The 21,375-nt window shown below is 32.5% G+C and overlaps 1 protein-coding gene across 8 annotated transcripts; it reads right to left on the bottom strand.

Moving 5' to 3' along the window:
* Window positions 1-4,015: 4,015 nt before the first annotated feature.
* LOC115699477 (NADPH-dependent diflavin oxidoreductase 1) lies at window positions 4,016-10,366 on the bottom strand. 8 transcript variants are annotated; one of them, XM_061101958.1, is made up of 14 exons: window positions 10,265-10,366; window positions 9,945-10,153; window positions 9,682-9,849; window positions 9,480-9,557; window positions 9,269-9,373; window positions 8,969-9,060; window positions 8,217-8,401; window positions 7,012-7,115; window positions 6,515-6,589; window positions 6,258-6,368; window positions 5,740-5,865; window positions 5,337-5,456; window positions 4,779-4,995; window positions 4,016-4,692 (listed from the first exon to the last, which is right to left on the bottom strand). In XM_061101958.1, the coding sequence occupies exons 3-14, from the start codon at window positions 9,844-9,846 to the stop codon at window positions 4,163-4,165; spliced, it is 1,908 nt and encodes a 635-aa protein (XP_060957941.1). In that variant the 5' UTR covers window positions 9,847-9,849; window positions 9,945-10,153; window positions 10,265-10,366; the 3' UTR covers window positions 4,016-4,162. The 8 variants fall into 8 exon arrangements, with proteins under 8 accessions (XP_060957941.1, XP_060957942.1, XP_060957940.1 ...); XM_061101959.1 differs by having other exon boundaries at window positions 9,682-9,821; XM_061101957.1 differs by having other exon boundaries at window positions 10,311-10,365.
* Between the last annotated feature and the right edge of the window lie 11,009 nt (window positions 10,367-21,375).

The raw sequence follows: 21,375 nt of genomic DNA, 5'->3' as shown, positions 1-21,375 counted from the left end.
ATATTAGTATTGGGCTTTCATGGCTGACCCCAAAATAACATAGTTTTTTTTTTCAAAAAAAAAAAAATTACAATAATATACATTTTTTTATCTAATTTACACTAATAATCTTACTACTATTACTAATATGTCACGCCAGTCAAATCTGATGCATCTAACATTTTTTGATGTTTTTGTGTTTTTTTTTTTTATTTATTTTCTTGCATTTTTAAGTAATTTTATTTTATTACTAATAGTGCTGATAAGAAATTAATTAGTTACCTATTTATAAATTTTTTTAATTTTACATCATATAATTTGAAATACATTTTAGTTACCTCTAAAACATGTTTGTATTAATTAATTAGTTATTTTTAAATTATGTTATGGTAGATTATAATTTAAAATACATTTAGATAATTTTAAAAATTATTTTCGATACTAATAAGTCACCATGTAATATAATAAGATACTATTTTTATATACTAATTATTTTATATTTTTTGTTATTTTGAAAACTAGTTATCGTATAATATAATATAATTCAATTGACAAAATTTTAAAATGAATATTAACTAAAAAAAGTATAATACAGTAAATAATTACTAATAACTAAATAGTTTTATTTTTTTGAAATAGTAAAAAAAATATATGCTTTCTACATCTTGAAATGTTTACATCGAAGAGTAGATCACAATGACATCTTTTTAGGCTCATCTAAGTAACGACGTGATCAAAAATTATTTTAAAAGTTTGAGGGAAGAGAGAGAAATAAGAAAGAGAGAAAGGGTATAAATGAGGGTATTAAAACATACCCAAACAAATAAAAACGTTAATAATTGACCAAGTCATTTTTGACAATTAAATTAAAAATAAAGTAAGTGTAAAATGTTTTGTTTTTAATTTACGGTACAAATACTTAATTTTAACTTTCGATTGTAGATAAATATTTAAGTTTAAATTTTAACTACAATAATAGATAAGTATTTCTAAAATTTTAGTAGGTATTTGGACATTAAGTGTCAAATCATTATGCAGTGTTCTCTTCGACAGTGGACATCTGGTGCCTTCTGGTCCTCGATCTGCAAGGCCTTCCTCGTGGTCGTTCTATTGGGGGTTCAATTTAATCTACGGGTGCATTGTTAGCGTTCTCGTGTGCCACAACAACCTCACACTCCAATTTGTCGTTCATTCGGTTATATTCGGCTAACCTCTGTCGAAGTTGGCGATTTTGTAATTCCACCAAAAGAATATACTTAGTGGGATCATATGCCCCAGGTCTCTCCTTCTTGGAATGGTCTTTACAATATTAGCTCTTTCAAAGTCCCATTCAGGAGGACCTCTTCTTATATTTGGATTAGCAGATTGAGTCACCTAAGTTCCTTGGGACTCTTTTCCAAATGTCTTGAGGGATATTATCCATAAAGAAAAGCTTTAGTTTTTTCTTTGGGTAGGAAGGTGTTTTTAGAGTTTAATTATCATAGACTCTCAATGAAATCACTAACCTATTAACTCAAATTTCATTAACATAAATGAAGCTTGATAATTAATGAATTTGTAATAAAAATTTAAGGGCAATTAATTATTATAGAAAGATAAGAAATTTTTTTACGTGATTTTGTAGTTAAAATTTACATACTCCATACGTCACTCTTATTTCTAAAATTTTATTTACAGAATACAATGTGATAGAATTTTTTTAAGTCAAGAAATTTGTTGTCCCCTTTCATTATGTGAGTACTGCTATTTATAGGATTAAGCTAGTAGTTACTTTAATCTTATCTAAATTGTAGTTTTCTCCACGTTTCATATATCTACACAAAGGTGGGAACAGTTTATACTTTTCAATTGAAATGGATAACCATTATTCTATGATCTAGATCGTCATCATATTTTTACTGAGCTGGCTCAAGATGACATTTTGCTTCCTTGGAGAATATGGTGATGGACAAATGAATACTGAACACAGACTTCTTTGCAAATTATTGGGATTCAAAAGATATTATTAGGATTGAGAATATAGAATCTTCTTAGTGATCGCTCACAGTGAGGTTTAAATGAATAATTCTTCTCTTTGTAAGTAAGCTTTTTCAAGTTGTATCTCTTGTACAAACTAAATAGAAAACAATTACTTTTGCACTAAGTTTGGTTATTCAAAAAAAAGTTTGATCTGCTCCTCGAAAGTAATACCTTTCTTACGATATGCAAGATGTTTGTTACAAAAGACATAAGCGTCTCGCGTATAACATTTGTCTTGTTGATAATTTTTGAGAAAGGCTCCATACACTTTGTTTTGAGGAAAATATTTAAGGGAAATTTGCGGCATAAATGCTCATTTTGTTTATTTTGTTGCTAATAAGTACCCAATTTTTAAAAATTGTGGCATTAATACTCAAAATTTCACTTTTTAAACTCTGTCGTTAGTACCCACTTAACAGAGTAATATAAGGACATGTGTACTGTCCTCATAATTTCTCTTTTTTTTCTTCACCTAATTAATTAAGAAAATACATAAAACTAATTAAAATAAAAATATACAAATCAATAATGGTATGATAAAAAAAAAACATCCGCTAGTACACTCCTCCACCATCACATCCGCGTTGAGGGTCCGGCCCACAATAGAATTTCTGGAAGAAACTTCGTGCGGCGAGAAGACACCTGTGTGCGTGGACTAATCGACCCTCAACGCTGAAGGTGATGTCACTGGAAGCCGTTGATTAATAGATTCAAGTAATCTAATGATAGAGATCTTAGGGAGTCTTCTAGGCAGTTCATGATCTCTTGATCAATAATATATAGATAAGGTTTTATAACAGAAAAAAAAAAATAAAAGAAGTTTTGATGAGGATCAAGTGATGATGAATATGATCAAGATTAATGGGTTCATATTTTTTTTGGGGTTTTTTTTTTTGTTTGACAAGTTTATATGAGATGAGGAAGAAGAAGAAGAAGATGAAGAAGAAGAAGAAAGTGAGTAGTGGTGTACCTCAGCCATTCGATTCTCATGTGGTGGTGTGATGGTGGAGGAGTGTGTGGGTGGGTGGCTAGGTCAAGTGTGAATAGATTTATGTTTTTTTTTATCATACGATTATTGATTTGTTTTTTTTTTTTCTTTTAATTAGTTTTATGTATTTTCTTAATTAATTAGATGAAGAAAAAAAGAGGAATTATGAGGATAGTACATTGTGTCCTTATATTAACTCTGTTAAGTGGGTACTAACGGCAGATTAAAAAAAAAGAGATTTTGAGTATTAATGCCACAATTTTTAAAAATTGGGTACTTATTAGCAACAAAATGAACAAAATGAGTATTTATGCCGCAAATTTCCCAATATTTAATGCTTCTCATTCGTACACATGTCACGTATATAAATTTATTCATTGTTTGAAATACGAGTATAATAGTTATTATATAAGCTTTAGTATATGATAGAACATTTATAGTTATCAACTCTTATTTTAACATGCATCCTCTTGTATGGTTACAACTTACATACAACTCTTGTATGAGCTCATGAAACACAAGTGTAACACTTTTACTTCTTCATTTCTTAGTTCATTTTCTATTATTTGCTCGCTACATACTTGTAACTTGTCATGGTATAGGAACACCACAATAAAATCTCACAGCCATGAAAGATGATGAAGATGGGTATTTGTCTACTCCCCTTCACTTTATTTCCATATACTTCAAAAATAGCTCTTCTCTACTTTTCCTATTCACCCTCCCATGCGTGTTCTTTCTTCCTCTTTTTTTTTTAGTAAGTTTTGATCTTTTTGTTATTACCTACGAAAAATAAGAAAATGAAACAACAAAGGTGGTAATGATCCTGAAGTTGGTGGTATTGTGGTGGCTCACGCTGACTAGAATAATAGGATTGAGTAATAAAAAGCTCCATTAATCTAGTTGATTTCTATTGGATCCAATCCATGATAACCTTTACTTTCCATTATATTTCTACAGGATTTCGTAGCAACAGTACCTTCACTCCACCTCCATTTTTGCCTGTAAGAGTAACTCAGGATCCAAAAATAAAGAAATAATTTTTTTTTTCATACTAATTAATAAAGAATCATGGAACCATTGTTTGAAGTGTAACAAAAAAATATTAAAGAACAATTTTTGAATCAAATACTCTTTTTTTTTAGTTGTCCTTTGTATAGTTAGAGAGAAGTCATGTCAAGACCAAGCTTCTACATGGTATTTGCCAGCCTTTTCTAGAGCTTTCAGCCATCTCACAGCAGCTTCCCTTGGAGCCCCACTTTCCTTGGAAATTACTTCTTCGAAGGTTGATAACACATCTGACGGCATTTTGGTTGAAGAACCTGCAACATATATGGCAGCCCCTTCACTCAGTAACTTCCATACTCTCTCGCTGTGTTCACGTATCTTGTGCTGCACATAAACTTTTTGTGGCTGGTCTCTTGAGAAGGCGACGTAAAAACCTCCACCCTTTGTCTGGGAGAGTACCCCACCATCTTCTGCATGGGACAGCCAAAAATCTCTGTATAAATAGTCACTTTCCTCATTTCGACAACCAAAGAAAAATACAACCGGAGCGACGTCTTGGTTTGCACTTTGGATGGCTCTCTCCTCCACAAATCCCCGAAATGGGGCACAGCCAGTTCCAGGTCCTACGAGAATTAGAGGAAGTGATGGGGGTGGAGGAGGAAGGGAACCTTTAGTGAACCACACTGGAACATAAATGCCTGTTTGCAAATGAACAAAATAAAATAATGTATCAGTGTAAAACAGATCTAAATGCTTGTGATTTTAAAGAGTTTCTGTACCGTACCATGTTCAGGATCAAGCTTGCTTAGCCAGGTTGAACAGAGACCTGAACGCTTCCTTTTGAAAGGTGTAGTCCATGTTACTACACTTACAGTTAAATGCACTTGTTTTGGGTGAGCTGAGAGAGAGGAAGAAATAGAGAAAGCTCTTGTTTTCAAAGGAGGAACCAACTGCACCAGCCACTCAAATGGTATATTAACTGAAGGGAAATCCTGTAATACCTGTATAAGATCGTAGCTTACCATCATGTTAATCACTACTCACTAAAACAATTGCGCTGGAATCTAAAAAGCTAATCATTTCCTCTAAACTTGCTAAAGTATGTAAGCTATCTCTGCTTTTCTTTTCTAAATTTAATAGAGTATCATTTATTTGTAAAAAAATACTGATGAAATATAACACAGAAGATGTATTTTGGAATATATATTAGAAATTTATGTTCCATTATGTTAACTACGGATTTGGGAAAACAATGAAAAAACAATAAATATAATTTGCAGGGACATACAGTCCACCAAATAATGTACTGATACTAAGGAGCAAAAATGCATTACGACATCACCTCAAGAACAGTCCGCCGTTCTTTCTGATTGTACTGGTAAAGGTCATCCCTTCCTTCAGGTGAAGCAAAATATTGCAGCCTTTCCTTTTCATGTGAAGCTGTGGCAAAATAACTCATCACCTGGAAAAGATGTTTCATCAAAATTCAAGATAAATACAAACACAAGAATCTAGCAAAAGTGCACGATTGTGAACTTAGAGATCTGAGAGAAACAAAAAAAGAAGCTTTGTTCAGGTATACAATATGTTTATCTCTTTGACTTTATTTGTTGAAGTAGTATGAATGAATCGATGTAATCCCTTAATGGCAAAAATAACATTTCACTTAAACATACAGAAGAATTTTTTTCCTTCTAGGCAGTATAAAATGAAAATTACAAGTCAAAAACATACTGGGTCCTTGCCTCGAAGAAATAGCGACGGGGTGAGGCTGATGCAACATCCATAGTTAACTCAACAAAAGATTTTAACTTGATAGGATCCACTGTGGCATGATCATCATTGCAAGTCTTTGTATCCACAGGATAAACCTAAAATTTATATATTGATAGTGTTCAAGATACAATATTGCTCATCACATTCATACATAAAAAACTATTGCAACTATATGAAGAAAACATTGAAGATTGATGAAACAACTAAACCCTTGCCTTCTATCTCCTACGTGGTAATTAACACTGGCTATGTTTTTTCTTTTTGAATCTTATTCTTACTAGAATAATTTTACATTAAAATGATTATTACTTCTCATTAGTCTTTATTTTTTGCTAATTTGAGGTTCTTTTCTATTTAGATTTATTTTATTTCACTCAACTCTAATGCTTTAATGAATCTCCAGCAGCAACCATTTTGTAAAGTTCAAGAAGCACAACACTTGTGATGGCAAAGTAGCTTTATCCATGGTTAACCAATATCTACTTACAGTGATTATTGCTTCAGGATCCAAATTACAACGCTGCATGAAAGCTTCTAGTGAAGCAGGATCCTGGCCAGGGAGAACCTCAAGGCTGTCACCAATATCATACTCTATGACCTGTTATTAAAAAAATATGAAGAGAACTTTCTAAGGATAAAAGTAAAAAAAAAAACATGATAATTTTGATACAGCGGAGGAATTAAATAGATAAATGGAGATCTAGAGGGCATGTAGACACTAGTCAAACAAAGTACAAAACTTACAGATGAAACAAATTCAAATTCAAAGTGGCGGACATCTCTTCCACAACCTTCTTTGGTCAATGGTTGATTTTTCACCTACAAGAGCAAGTGAAAAGAACTATAAGCTACAAATGGATGAGAGAGAGAATGAGTTTGCAGAAAGGTCCAACAACAATCTACTTGCTTTTCAGCTAATCACCAGCATTTTGATTTCCTAGCATAAGATGTTTAAGGGTTTTGTCAACTTCCACAGAGATTACAATCACCTATGCCAAGAGTTGCTTTACAATCACCTATTCTTTTAAGTTTGTTTTTTGTACCATCTGTAACGGGCTTCATTTATTTTAAAAAAAAAAGGAGAAAGAGAACACTTGTCTTAGATTGGTCCCTCCTCCGTTATGTATAGCAAACCTCACTTGTGGCGGAGGACCCAAATATTCATGAGATAATGAAACTGTCAATTACCAAGATAATGACACCAAACATTATTTCAAACATAATAGAGAAAGCTTGAGTACCAATTTAAGAAAGCAGTCTGGCCTATCTTTGTGACGTGAGAATTTTCTAGGGGCCATTCTCCGAGTTGTCTCAATTTGCATTTCTTTATGTTTCAATTCTGAAGCTATTGCAAAACAAATATTAAATGTCAATCTTTATTGGAGTATAGTGTCCCACATAGGGACAAAGGCAGAAATACATAGTGAGGGGGGCCAATATGCAAAAACAAAATTTGAGGGGGGCAATAAATAATTTTTTAGAAAATAAGAAAAAATTACAAAAACATAGTTAAAAAAGGAAGAAAAAATATTTGGGGGGGAGGGGGGGGGGAGGAGGCTCCCCATAAACTTCAAATAGCTTTGTCCCTGGTCCCACATGGAACAAGTATAAGAATATTAAGTCATTTATAAGAACATATGTAATGCCACTCATAACCAATTAGTTTTGATATGAAACTTCGTGATTCTTGACATGGGCCCCTGTTTGGCTAAACTTCTACTTTTGCTTATAGCTAGAAGTATAAGATAAGTATAAGTTTTGTTTTATTTTTACCGTTTGAATAACTATTATATAAAGACCTTTTTTTAATGAAAAATACTTTTCAAAGTGTTTGGAGTAAATTAAAAATTATGTAAATTATTTTAATTTAAAAAATAACTTCTCAAAAGTTCTTTTGGAAGAAATTACAAATCCTAACTTCTTCCAAAAGGACTTTTAAACTGAAAAATGACTTTTCATTTTTTATCCAAACACACTTAGAAGGACTTTTTTTGATTCTAAAAGCTTAAAAAAAGCTTATAGAAGCTAAACCAAACAGGATCATGGTATCATGAGCCATATTGCTTGTGGGCATTCAATCCCAGAGATAATGTGCCAAAAAAAAAAGCCGCACAAGATCTGCACAGTGCAAAGACACCTGAAATCCAAGCAAATAAGCAATGGCAAAAAAATATTGCCACCATCTTGATAGGGATATTGGAGTATAGTATCCCACATGGAATAAGTACAAAAAAATGAGTCATTTATAAGAACATGGGTAACTCTACTAATTGGTTTTAACCTCATGATTCTTGTCAATCTTTCAAAAGATAATTAGTGTGTGTGGCATTATAAAAGGTGATAAATCTTTCAAAGATATATGTGTCCATGTTGATGTCATGTGAAGTATAAACTTGCTGCGGCTAACTGGCCATCAAAAGTAGAGAAGTCTAATAAACTAAGTTACCTGGACAATATGAAAACTGTGAATCCATCTTGTCAATGACATGGTATCTGACCTGAAACTTTGGCTGACCAATTGATTGCTTAGAAGAAGTCACATAATCTGGACCATTCGGGAGGAATTTCGGATTCAGATTATATAACTTATTCCACAAAGATGTCATCCATGGATCTAAAGCAGCTTCATACCTATCAATGTAAACTCTTTTTCGGGTAAAAACTATAGGTAAAGTACACAATGCAAACAGGATATATAGCAACTAGAATTACACACACAAGTTACTAAAACTTAAATGCCTTAACAATATTTACTTATCTACTTATGAATCAAATACAACTGCCAATGTATCATTTGTATATACATAAAGCCGCATACTTATACCTTCTCATTTATTTATTTCCATTTTTAGAGTCAAACAGGAGAAAATAGAATGAAGATTGACAGAAAGCCCTTACTATAGATTGCAGTCTAAAACTAAATAGGTTTTCATTGCACTTATCTTCAAAAGCTAAGCTGATACAGTTGGATTGCCATTAAGTTCTTGGAACTGCAGTTAGGCATTTTATTTGTTATAATCTGGTGATGTATTGGAAAATTTGAATTTCTTTCTTTCCTGCCTCACATTACCTAATCACCTCCAGAAATCAAAATCAAAATCCTGACATAGGGGCCAAAAAGGATGAAAGTAGGACTAAGACAACTTATGTGCTAATCCTTGATCACTTATAATTTCTAGACATATTACATAGTTATACCCTGATGGATGCTGATCATCTCCCAAGCCCTTTTCGACAATGGCTGCTGCCCCTAGATCTGAAAGTCTCCTGTCAAGCTTCTTGGCAACAAACTAAAGCAGTGGCAAAAATTTATAAGTATTAGTTAGTAAACTCCATATAAAAAACATAAATAAAACAAAGGCTGTTTAATCACTTTCCAGAAGAACTATGTAGCATAGATCCAAGTTACAAACTGGTACATATCTCAAATACATACCAACACCTATAACACAAGTAAAAGAACATTTTCAAAGGAAAAGAGAAAATATGTATCATTACATTATACTTCTGGTAACCAGAATCACCCAAACCAAACACAGAATAAGGAAGTCCTTCTAGCCAATGGTGACTTAGATTTCTCTGCAGAAGGTATTTCCAAAAACCCTGCATACAAAAATAGGAAATTAAGATAGCCACATGACAAAAATATATGAATTATAATTCTCATAATTCATATTGCTATTCTCAAATATTCCAACTCCAACCAAACCTTCATGGAATCTGGAGTATCACCCTGGCCCGTAGTCGAAACAAAAAAAACTACAGCACTCTCATAAGGCAAGGAAACCTGAGAAATAAAAAAAGCAAGAGCAACATAGTGATAAGCAAATGTTATAATTTTGGTGAATATTTTCTCTATAATCAAATAGAAAGATGAGAAAGTGAGATTCAGATTGAACAGAAATGCTTACAGGATCATATTCATCCAAAGAAAAAAGTTTGACCAAGCAGCCTCTGAGGTCTGCTTCACGCGCCAGTTGCTCTGCTGCATCCAATGCATTTCCCGTTTGACTAGCGTACAGTATCAACAACTTAGGTCTATCTTCCATACCTGGAAATTTTTCCTCTCGTTTCATTCACTGGAGAATTTTGTGTGACCCAGTTTTATTAATGCATTTCCAGTGAGCAATTGAAATGCTCAACCGTAAGAAATGACTGAAGAATTTTGTGTTACCTTGGCTATGGCTGGTTGGAAAGAAGAGTCAATGCTCACACCGTCCCCGCTTATAAAGAGAGGAAGTGAGCAATTGACAAAGAGAAAGGGAGAGACCACAGTCGACCAAAAAGACCCCCTGAGAGTATGCAGGCAGGGGCAGAGTGGAAAGCGTCAGGCCGGACCTTGCTCCGTCAAGGTCGAGGCGCCAGAGGTGCCGGTGGACTTTGCTGAAAGTATCGGGACACTAATTCAAAAAAATCCCCCAATTTTATACAAATATCAAAAAAAAAAAAAAAACAAATAATTCTTTCACTTTATACCCAAAAGGCCAAAAATACCATTCTTATTTTTACAGTCCCTAATTCTATCTCCTTCTTCACTTACACGAACCCAAAGCCCCAAACACCTCTCCAACCACCAGTCCACCACATCATCACCGTCAGCCATTTTGAGGAATGCTAATTAGAGGCTTTTGTTACAATTTTTTAGTCAATCTCCGCGTCCGAAATTTTTTTTAATTTTTTTTTATAGCGATATTTGCTATAGTTACAGTATCATCCTTGTAAATTTTTGAAAAATTCCGAATAGTTTATAGTACCGAAAACAGAATTGCTGATATTCCAGTTTACCACATTCGTTCAAAAAACTTCAAACATATTTTCGGCACTGTAAACTATTCGAAATTTTTAAAAAATTTACAAAGATGATATTGTAAGCATAACGAATATCCCGTGAAAAAAAAATGAAAAAAAATATACCAACATGTGTTTTTGCACGTGGAGATTGACTAAAAAAATTGTAATAGGTAGTTGACGGTAGCACTCATTCAAATATATATTTTTAGGGACACGATTTTGTCCCGTGATGTACTTGTTATATTATTTTATATAATATAATATTTAGATTAAATAATTAAGTGTGACAAAGTATTAATTTTGTCAAATTGTAACATACATTATGGAGTTACAAAATGTGTAGAATGATCACAAAATATGAGTTGCAAATCCTTTAAATTTGATGATCACTTGAATATGTAACTCTCATATCTTTTTCACACTTAAATTAGTAAAAAATGTTACTAATTGTTTATGAATGTGAAGGAATGATAGCTATTAAAAATATAATTGTTGGAGACTTGATTTATTCATTTATAAAGTGTATACATGGTTCAAAATCAAGTGGAAGTGATTTGGAACACTTTGGAGAAGAATTGGCTAAAGCTGAAAAAAAAAATGGTAATTAGTAACTAGTTACTGTTTTTTCAGCATACAAGCACGGAGTCTTTCTAACATTCCAAAACTCCTCAAAATCACCCATTTAATACTAGAGGAAATTACACTTACTATGGGATTTTAAAAGTTCTTATGATAAATATGGCACATTTAAGTTTGACCAATTTATATGGTATTTTTTTGTTTTTAGGTCTTTTTATGGTATTTGATATGCCATATATATGTAATTAGGTTTTCAAATTCCATATTTAATGTTTCTATTTGTTTAGGAAGTTTTATTTGTCATTGATGCCGGTAAAGTCAACGGAGTAACGGTCGGTGCCAGAAAAGTCACTGGAGTAACGGTCGGTGCCGGAAAAGTCACCGGAGTAGCGGGCGGTGCCAGAAATTCGCCGGAGTAGCTATCGGCGCCGGAAAATTCGTCGGAATTGGCATTGTCGCCGGAAAAATCACTGAAAAAATCACCAACAAACCAGTTTCTTCTTTAAGAAACTAGTTTCTTGGTGATTTTTCCGTTGACAATGCCAATTCTGACGCTAACAGCTACTCCGGTGACTTTTCCGGCACCGACAGCAAACTTCGAAAAAGTCATCAGAATTGGCAGTCGCTGGAAAAATTACCAAGAAACTGGTTTCTGGTTTCTTGATGAAGAAACTAGTTTTTTGGTGATTATTCCAATGATTTCTCTGACGACAATGGCAATTCTGACGACTTTTCTGGCGTTGGTAGCAACTCTGACGACTAATACACCGACAGCTACTCTAGTGACTTTTTCAGTACCGATAGTAAACTCTAGGAAATTCATCAGAATTGGCATTGTCGCCGAAAAAATTACCGAAAAAATCACTAAGAAAATAGTTTTTTTTCTTCATCAAGAAACCAATTTCTTGATTAAGAAACCAGTTTCTTGGTAATTTTTTTTGTTTTTTTTTTTCTTTATTTGGTTGATAGATGAAACTAGTTTCAATTATTTTCAGTGTATATCATTTTTATTTTGTTTTCATAATCTTTATTATTGTTGTGTAACAAAATTAGTTCCTTGATGAAGAAACTACTTTTTTGGTGAAGAAACTGGTTTCTTGATGAAAAAACACTTTCTTGGTGATTTTTCTAGTGATTTTGCTGGCGATAATACCAATTATGTTGACTTTTTTGACGCCGGCAATAACTCCAGCGATTTTTCTGACACCGACAACTACTTCGGCGACTTTTTCGGCACCGACATCAAACTCCAGAATAGTCGTCGGACTTGGCATTGTCACCGGTAAAATTACCAGAAAAATCACAAAGAAACCGGTTAGAAACCAGTTTCTTGGTGATTTTTCCAGGGACAATGCTAATTCTGACGACTTTTTCGGCACCGGCAGCAACTCCAACGACTTTTCCGGCACCAGCGGCTACTCCGACGACTTTTCTGATGCCGTCAGTAAACTCCGGTGACTTTTCCGGCATGAGTGACAACTTCGGCGATCACTATAGTTTTATTTTTTTTTTATTTTTTTTAAAAATAAATATGAAGGGAATTTTAATATTTTTTATAGTAATTTAATTAAGTTTTTATTTTTTATGAATTTTAAATTCAGATTTTTTTTAATGTTTTATATGGTTTTTTTTTTAAAAAAAAAACCATATTTTTTGTTTGATTGGTTAGATAATGCCATATTTAGTGACATTTACTTTTTATGTCATATTTATCATAACCTTAATAATTTTTTCCATATTTTTGAAAATAGCCCTTAATACTATAAATGCCCAATTTATAATTGGTAACATCCAAGGGCATTATGGTGGTCATTCATGTTCATATGGGAGTGAAAATTGTTCACTTGTTAGAGAAGTAGTTAAAAACCATTTATTGTGGTTAGAACCTTATGAGGATATGCTCATCCTTAGACACTAGGCTGAGCATATGAGGCTTGATAAATCCTTAAGAGCATTTCTTGAGTTTCCCTAAGTGTCCATATGAGTGAGGAAATGACTTTTAGGACAAAGGTCCTTGAGCCTTGGTCAAGCTTTGTGTGTGTTATTCTTCTTCTTCTTCTTCTTTAGCTTTCTTGTAATCTTGATGAAATACTTCTATTTTTATTTTGAGTATTTTGATTGTAATCCTCATATTCTCTCTTGTAATGAGAATTTTTCCAACACTACTTTCACGAAATATATTCCGTGGTACATTAGATGGGTCTCAGGATACATTAGATGGGTCTCAAGGTACGTTACTATTTTTTAACCCTAATTACCCCTAGATCAATCCCAGCCCTCAAATCAAATAACTCTCCCATCTAACAGCTGTCGTACATCACAGAATACATTCCGTAAAAGTACATCACGGGACAAAATTATGTCCCTATATTTTTATCAATAATAATATCAATCTATATATCTATATCTATATTTACTAATAAACAATAGCATTTGTGACCATATCACATCCTAGACACTCAATGTGTACATATGTGTATATATATATATCAATTAATAATTGTACTCAGATCATTACTCCTCAATAAACATCACTTAAATTACAAATATATATATAAAAAAAATATGAAATATAAAAATTTTTATTTTCTATATATTTTTAATTTTTTTCTATAATATAAATTTATATATACCTAATAAAAATAATTTTTAATATTATTAAATTATATTTTTATCAGTTATAAAAAAAAAATTATAACTGGACAACAGCAACAACTAATCTCCCTCAGCTGATCATATGGATCAGGAAGGCCAAAATCACAAAGTTTCGAAAGCTTGTGTTTGCTGCTGCTACAACAGTCTTGGTGTACAACATTTGGAGACTTAGAAATGATATATTTTGGCAAGCTAATGTCATTAATACCAGCAGAATGATTAAGAAAATTAAGGGGTATGTAAAGATGAGAATTGCTTTATTTTTACCTAAAAAAATCAAAGACATAGATAGAGATTGCTTTAACAATCTATTGAAGAGAAATGTATAGAAAGTTTGATTGTGTATAGATTGTTTAGGCCCGGTTGAGGGTGCTAATAGGATGTAAATAATTTGTGCAATATAATCTCTGATTTATCAAAAAGAAATTATATTTTTATCAGTTATAAAAAAAAATTATAATTTATAAAAAACTTAGGTTGATATTGTTTGTTAATAATAAAAATATAAATATAAATATAAAATATTTTTAAAATAAAATAAAAAATTAGAAATTTAAATATTATTTATTTTAAATATTTTAAAATTTTTTTAAAAAAATATTTTTATTTTTTTTAATACATAATAAATTTTTAGTAAAAAACTAATTTATTATAGTCTTTTAATAAAAATAGTTTTTTTTAAAAGTTGGGTTGTACTAGCTTTAGCTTTTAGCTGTAATTTTTTCATAAATTTTTCAATAAACTATTTTTTAACTGCTTACCACATACCTTATTATCATAGCTTTTTTGAGAAGCATCTTTTAGTTTTTCCAAAAACTGTGTTAAACTTGCTCTTAAGGGTTTTTATTTTTTTTTAATGTTTTTTATATATGTAATAAAATATAATATATTCAATATTATAAATTTATAATATATATTTTCCATCTTAATATTGGATGGTATTGAATGATCATTGAATTAGATCAGTCGGTTGGATTCATTGAATTTACATGTCATCCAAGAACTGATCGATCCAATATTAGATTTGTAAAAATATCATTTAATCCAATCCAATCCAATCATAAATATTTAATTTTCAGTGTTCAGTTGACATTGGATCGGTATCAGTTTGTTATTGGATTGGATCATTTCTGCACAGTTATAGTTATTTAAGGTATATTGTAAAATTTTAAAAAAGTTTAGAATAATTTATAAGGGCTTTTTCATTTTTACACTTCAAAATAGTTTTTTTTTTTTTTTTTTTTTGTATTTTTGCGAAATTCTACGTAAAAACCCCTATTGCATCTAGTGTTGCAACCTAAATTGTAACAAAAAATCGTACAGAAACCCCTATTGCAACTAGCGCTGCAACCACTTTAGAAACACAAACTGTAAATTTGAAAAAAAAAAAGTTAAAAAAATAGTATATGGGGTAATTTCCCTAATTTATAATATAGAAATTAATGTTCAAACCATTTATTTTACACGCATATCAAATAAAATAAAAATTATAAAATAGACCAAAAATTTGAAAAAAAATTACAAAAGTACTTCAACACGGATTTTTTTTTTTTTATTTTTACTCTGTGAATTTTTTTATTTACAAAAATATCTCTTCAGTAAAAATAATAAATCGTTTTTTTAGTTGTTTTATAGTTTACTTATAGTTTTCATGAGATTAGTTTTTTAAATATTTTATAGTTTATTTTTATAATTAATTTATAGTTGTCGTGAGGTTGATTTCTGGTTTTTTAGTTATTTTCTTACTTGTTACAGCAAAGTGTATTATTGTAATTTAAAAATTTGAAAGTGTATTTTTGTAACTAAAAAATTTAGGTCGTAAAATATAAATAAAACATAAAAAAATAAATAAATAATTTTGAAAATTTCCCAATAAAAAAAATTACACGTGCAACAAACTCTTTAAACCCTATTTTTGATGTGTTAAAATTTTCCTAATTTCTCAAGCATCTGTTTAGTCAAGCATTGGGTTCTAAGCAAGTGTGGCAACTTTTGCAAAATTCGGGGAGTTTTCCGGCTCAGATTCTTAAGCATAAATACTTTCCTCGCTCTGATCTTTTGGCGGCTGGGAAAGTTGGGGGGTGTACTTTTCTCTGATCTAGTTTTATGTGGGGTAAAGACCTTTTAAAGAAGGGGTTGCGATTTTCGGTTGGTGATGGTAGGCATATTCGAGCGTTTAGGGATCCCTGGCTCCCAAGGCCTACTCGTTTTATGTCGATTTCTCCTGAGCCCAATGAGTATCTCTTTGTGGATTCTTTGATTGGCGATGGGGGTCAGTGGGATCTTCCAAAATTGCAGCAGGTTTTTTTACCAGATGATGTAGAGTTAATTTTGAGTATTACCTTATCTTCTCATGTTGTAGAGGATCGTCTTGGATGGCATTATGATCGGGATGATTGTTTTACTGTAAGTTCGGCTTACTAGTTGGCTCTGCAGCTCGCTCGTGGAAGTGATGTTGGGTGTTCTTCAAAGTTGGCTGGTTGGTGGAATGGGATGTGGAATTTGGAGGTCTCGCCAAAGGTCAAAGTGTTCTTATGGCGGTTATATCATGATGCGGTACCTGTTGCGACGAATCTTATTAGACGGAAAATTGTTATGGATCCGTGGTGTTTGGCTTGTGGAGGTGTTGTGCCGGAAACAACTGCTCATGCCATGGTTTTCTATCCACGGTTACAGATGGTTTGGGAGGAGGTTTCCTCGTGTGTCCATGGTACTCTTGCTGACTTGTTGGTGGTGTTTTTTGACGTGTTACAATTGGAGTTGTTTCAAGAGGTGGTTATGGTGTTGTGGTGGATTTGGTTTGATCGTAATGCATGCGTCTTTGGTGGAGCGCAATCCCAGTTGGCATTTCTGGTGTCATTGGCTCGGAACGCATTAGCGGAATACATAGGGAATCAGAAACGAGTGTGTGTCCTAACTTGTGGTTCTGGTTGCAGCTCCAACAAAATAGAACGTTGGGTGGCGCCACCATCGGGGTGCTTCTCCCTCAGTATGGATGTGGCTATCACGGTGGGGAAGGGGTTCATTGGACTTGGTGGTGTTGTTAGAGATGAGTTTGGTGTGGTTTGGGCTTCGTGGGCGGAGGCGAGGGTGGTGAATTTCTTAGTAGGGGTGGCAGAGCTCTTGGCCGTGCGATTGGGGTTGCAAAGGGCAGTTTAGATGGGGTTTAGTGGACTACGGGTGGACTATGATTCCTTTGTTGTTATTTCTTGGATTAATGGGTCTGTTAAAAATGTCATGTTAAATGCTATTATTAATGATGTTTCTCTTTTAGTGGCTGCGGCTGGTGGTGGTTCGTATTGTGCCATTCCACGTTCTACGAATGGTGTAGTTCATGCACTAGCTAAATTTATTACATATTCGTTAGGAGTGTCAGTTTAGACAGATATCTGTCCTCGTTTTATTAGTGTTCTGTAACAATTGATTTATTGATTTAATAAAATCTTTACTTTCAAACAAAATAAATAAATAAATAATATATGAACACGAAATTTACATTTTTTTAATCAAATTAAAGTAATATTTATTTAATTACTAAAATTATTATAATTATAAAACTATTAGAATTATAGGTTGGGTGTGAGATTTAGATGACTTGTGAGTTTAGACTCCTCCTAAGCCCGTGGTACAAAGAAAAAAAAAATTAATTAAAATTAAAATTGAAAAGCGGTTTTGAAAAGGATTAAAGGACTTCCTAAAAACCAGGAGCTAAAAGCCCGAAACCTCAGGTGACGTTTTTCCACGTCGTATTGTTGGGGGTTTCGACGTGACCCCACTCCAACTCTTCTGACCGTGTATGCCACGCGCTTTCCCACAAATTTACTATTTTGCCCCTCAACGACCTTCACTTCACCATTTCAATTCCATGTGTTTTCAGAATCTTTTCGTGGGCACTCTCTTGTCCTAACCCTTATATGGCAATGTCCCTACTAATTTTATAATTAATTTGTTTGTTTTTTAGGTAAAAATTAGACTAAAATTAATTTCTGATTAAGTAATCACACACCAAACCAAATAAACCAGAAGCTGATTAATTATAAAGTCCACATCTAACCGAAAAAGAAACCCTTTAAACCATTGGCGCTAAATTTTACAATTATATCCAATTTGAGTATGTTTAATTAGGAATTTTGGACCACATATTATAATAAGTCCAAATAGGCAACTTAAAGAATTAAGGCTAATTAAAGGAATAAAATAATCTTTGCTAGTTTCAGTGGAGAAGAACCTGCAGAGAATAAACAACGTCAAAGGATAACTAAAAATAATAATACAGACACGATTGCATGCAAAGTTGGAAAAAAATTATATTAATTATTTGATTATATATGATAAACTTAAACTATATAAGATGCAGAGAACTTGAGAAGAAACATTGACACTCCAAAATGAATTATTTTATATCTAAAAAATAATAAAACATTCATAAGGTAGGTCCATCAAATACCGGTTGTTTAGTTAAGTTAATTTTCTAATTTGGGCAGCTTTTTTCCCAGGGAATATGATCAATATTTTAGGGAATTTAGCTCTATATATATTGTAGCATCTATATGGCCTATATGATTATTAATTTATTATAATTTTATATATATATATATTGTATTTTGCATTTCTTATAGATAAGGATGCAAATTGAGAAGATATATTAAACTATATGTAATGTAATCCATGATAGTTGGGTTAAGAGACTTAATTAGAGAAGACTAGCTACCTAAGATTGAGGTAGCCCCACAGATTACCCAGAAACAACAGGTTCCAAGACCAAGACGTACACTACTAAACTATATATCAAATATTTTTGTTACAAAAAAAAACTATATAATATCAAATATTTAATTAAATATGACTTTACTTGAGGAATCAATCACATTATCCGAGCTAATTTCTTCCCAATTAATATTCCATGTATTTAATTATGTAAGTTTTTGCATGCATGACCTACAGATTATATATGGGCTCATTTCAATCCCAAAGGAATATTAGTTAATTAACACATTTTATATCATCTAATTAGTGTATAAAATATTATTATTATTTTTTTTATAAGAACCTGAAAAATATAATGAAAGAAAAAGAAATAATACAAAGTTCTCAGGTCAAAATAGAAAGTAAAGAATCATTCCTGTAAGTGTCATTATTTTGTGTAGCAAATTATGTAGATACTTTGTGCTTAGTTTATCTGACTTAGTATTTGTCATTTGTCATCTATGCTGTGATAATTTGCATTTGATCTCGTTAAATCTGTTGTGTTGCCATGTCAGCTTTTTGCTTTTTAGTTAGCTTGTGCCAGTTGTCCTGTGCTGGTCTGTTAGTTAGTCGTTTTACTTCTTTATCTTGAGAATATATATTTTGTTGTGTTTGTTGGCTAACTAACTCTCTTCTGTTAGAATCAGCTTCTTGATTCTTGCTCTGCTAGGGCAAAATAATCTTTTGTTCTGTGTTGTTATATGCAGATGGAAATTCTTGAAGTTTTCGAGAGGTTGAAGATGGAGATTGAATCTGCTTGATGATCTGAGGGGAGTTCAGAGTTTACTGCTAAAGGTTCTTCAGCTGTGTGAATGCAAGGTGTTCTTGTGTAATTAGATCTAAATATGTTTAGATCTCAAAACTTGAATGTGTTCAAGTGTTAGGTAACATTGTGTAAAAATTAATTCAGATTACAATGTTTGATTTGGATAATCATAACTGGTATTTGTAATTGAATTGATTTTATAGTGGATGTTACTTTACCCGGTTCAAGGGAACCCAAGCACTACTCGGTTGGAATGCGTTTCCAATGCAGAGGAAGCTTGTAAATCTTGTGTTATTTGATCTTAATTTCTAGTTTTATTCTTAGTACTAATCTGTTAAGTTCAACCAATTAGATGTTGTAGAAATTAGGACTTTCAAATACACTTATTGCTTAATCCTAATTCTTGCTTAATCCTAATTCTGTTTTAGTACAACTATGTGCGACCTTATTAAACTCTCTTCGAATATAAACAATAAGCAGATCAGGACTGAACAATAATGAGTTCTTAGTACAACTATTACTACAAAAATTTTTACTTTTAATTAGTCACAAAAAAATTTGTAGCTAAAAGTAAAAGGGATATTGGCGGCTAAATCACCTGAACTTTACGGTTTCTAACACTTAACTACAAAAACTGAATTTTTGGCAGCTAAACTACCTAAACTCTGGTTTCGTTTTGCTCTGCACACCTCCGTCCAAAAATCACAGTTAAGTGCCACGGTGGACTGTCCACGTGTACACACTTGTACACGTGGCAAATTTTTAGTGGTCCACGTAATATTAGTTTTAAAAAATAATTATAAATATTTAAAAAAAAAATTATAAAAACAGATTAAAAAAATTATTATTTTTTTTTCTCTTCGTCTCCTACCTCCAACATGCCATGGAACTTGCACCTCCAAGCCACCTAAACCCAACCCATATTTGGCTCGAGACCCAAACGACCCCTCCCATACCCCTAAATCTCTCCTAAACACAACCCCACACAACAACCGGAGAGATGACTGTGATGACGTCCCCGGTGCCAGAAAAATGTCTCCGTTCTTTCCCTTCTACAGCCCTAGCCCCGCCCACTATCTGAAGAAATCTTCTTCGGCGCCTGCCGGGAGCAAGAGTGCTAGTTCTACGTACCCCCAAGAGGTTCTTCCGACGACCGTTTCCTCCACCGTCTTCGGCGAAACACATACGGGTTGTTCTGGCTCGGAGACACGGGAAGAAGGCGTCGGCCACAGCAATTCCTGAGGAGGAAGGGGACGAGGATGAAAATGGGGTTGAACTGGATAAGAGGTTTGGGTTCTTGAAGGAGTTCACGAACAGGTTGGAGGTAGGAGACGAAGAGAAAAAGGAAAAAAAAGTAAAAAAAAAATTAATTTTTTTTAATTTGATTTTTAATTTTTTTAAAATATTTATAATTATTTTTTAAAACTAATATTACGTGGACCACTAAAAATTTGCCACGTGTACAAGTGTGTACACCGTACACGTGGATAGTCCACCGTGGCACTTAACTATGATTTTTAGACGGAGGTGTGCAGAGCAAAACGGAACCAGGATTTAGGTAGTTTAGCCACCAAAAATTCAGTTTTTGTAGTTAAGTATTACAAACCGTAAAGTTTAAGTGGTTTAGCCGCCAATATCCTACTCATGATTTCTATTTAAACGACTTTTTCTCTTTTGAAAGATAAGTATTTCAAGTTTAAGTCCATTATAGTAAATATGGATTAGTTTACTATCGTTATTTCACATTATCTTTTTCATTATATTGTGTGGTAATAGAGTTTTATTTTTTGCTGTTTTGTAGGTTATTTTGTGGAGGGCGCCTACAAGTACAGAGAATTTCTGATAATTCTAATTTTAAACTTAATTTGTTTGATATTGTTTTTCAACATTTTTATATTAGGGTGTTAGTTTGTTTCTACTAGCCAAAGGGTAATACCTTTGGCTAGTTAATCTTAGAAATTTTGTTGATTTTTTAGTTTTTTAGAATTTGTTGATAGCTAGAGTTATAAAGTGTGTGTTAATTTCTAAATTTATATATTATTTTATTTTGAAGATTGTCATTCTAATA

Source organism: Cannabis sativa, chromosome 8 (assembly GCF_029168945.1).
Source record: "Cannabis sativa cultivar Pink pepper isolate KNU-18-1 chromosome 8, ASM2916894v1, whole genome shotgun sequence".
Taxonomy (NCBI): domain Eukaryota; kingdom Viridiplantae; phylum Streptophyta; class Magnoliopsida; order Rosales; family Cannabaceae; genus Cannabis; species Cannabis sativa.
This window is presented reverse-complemented; position numbering and strand designations above follow the sequence as displayed.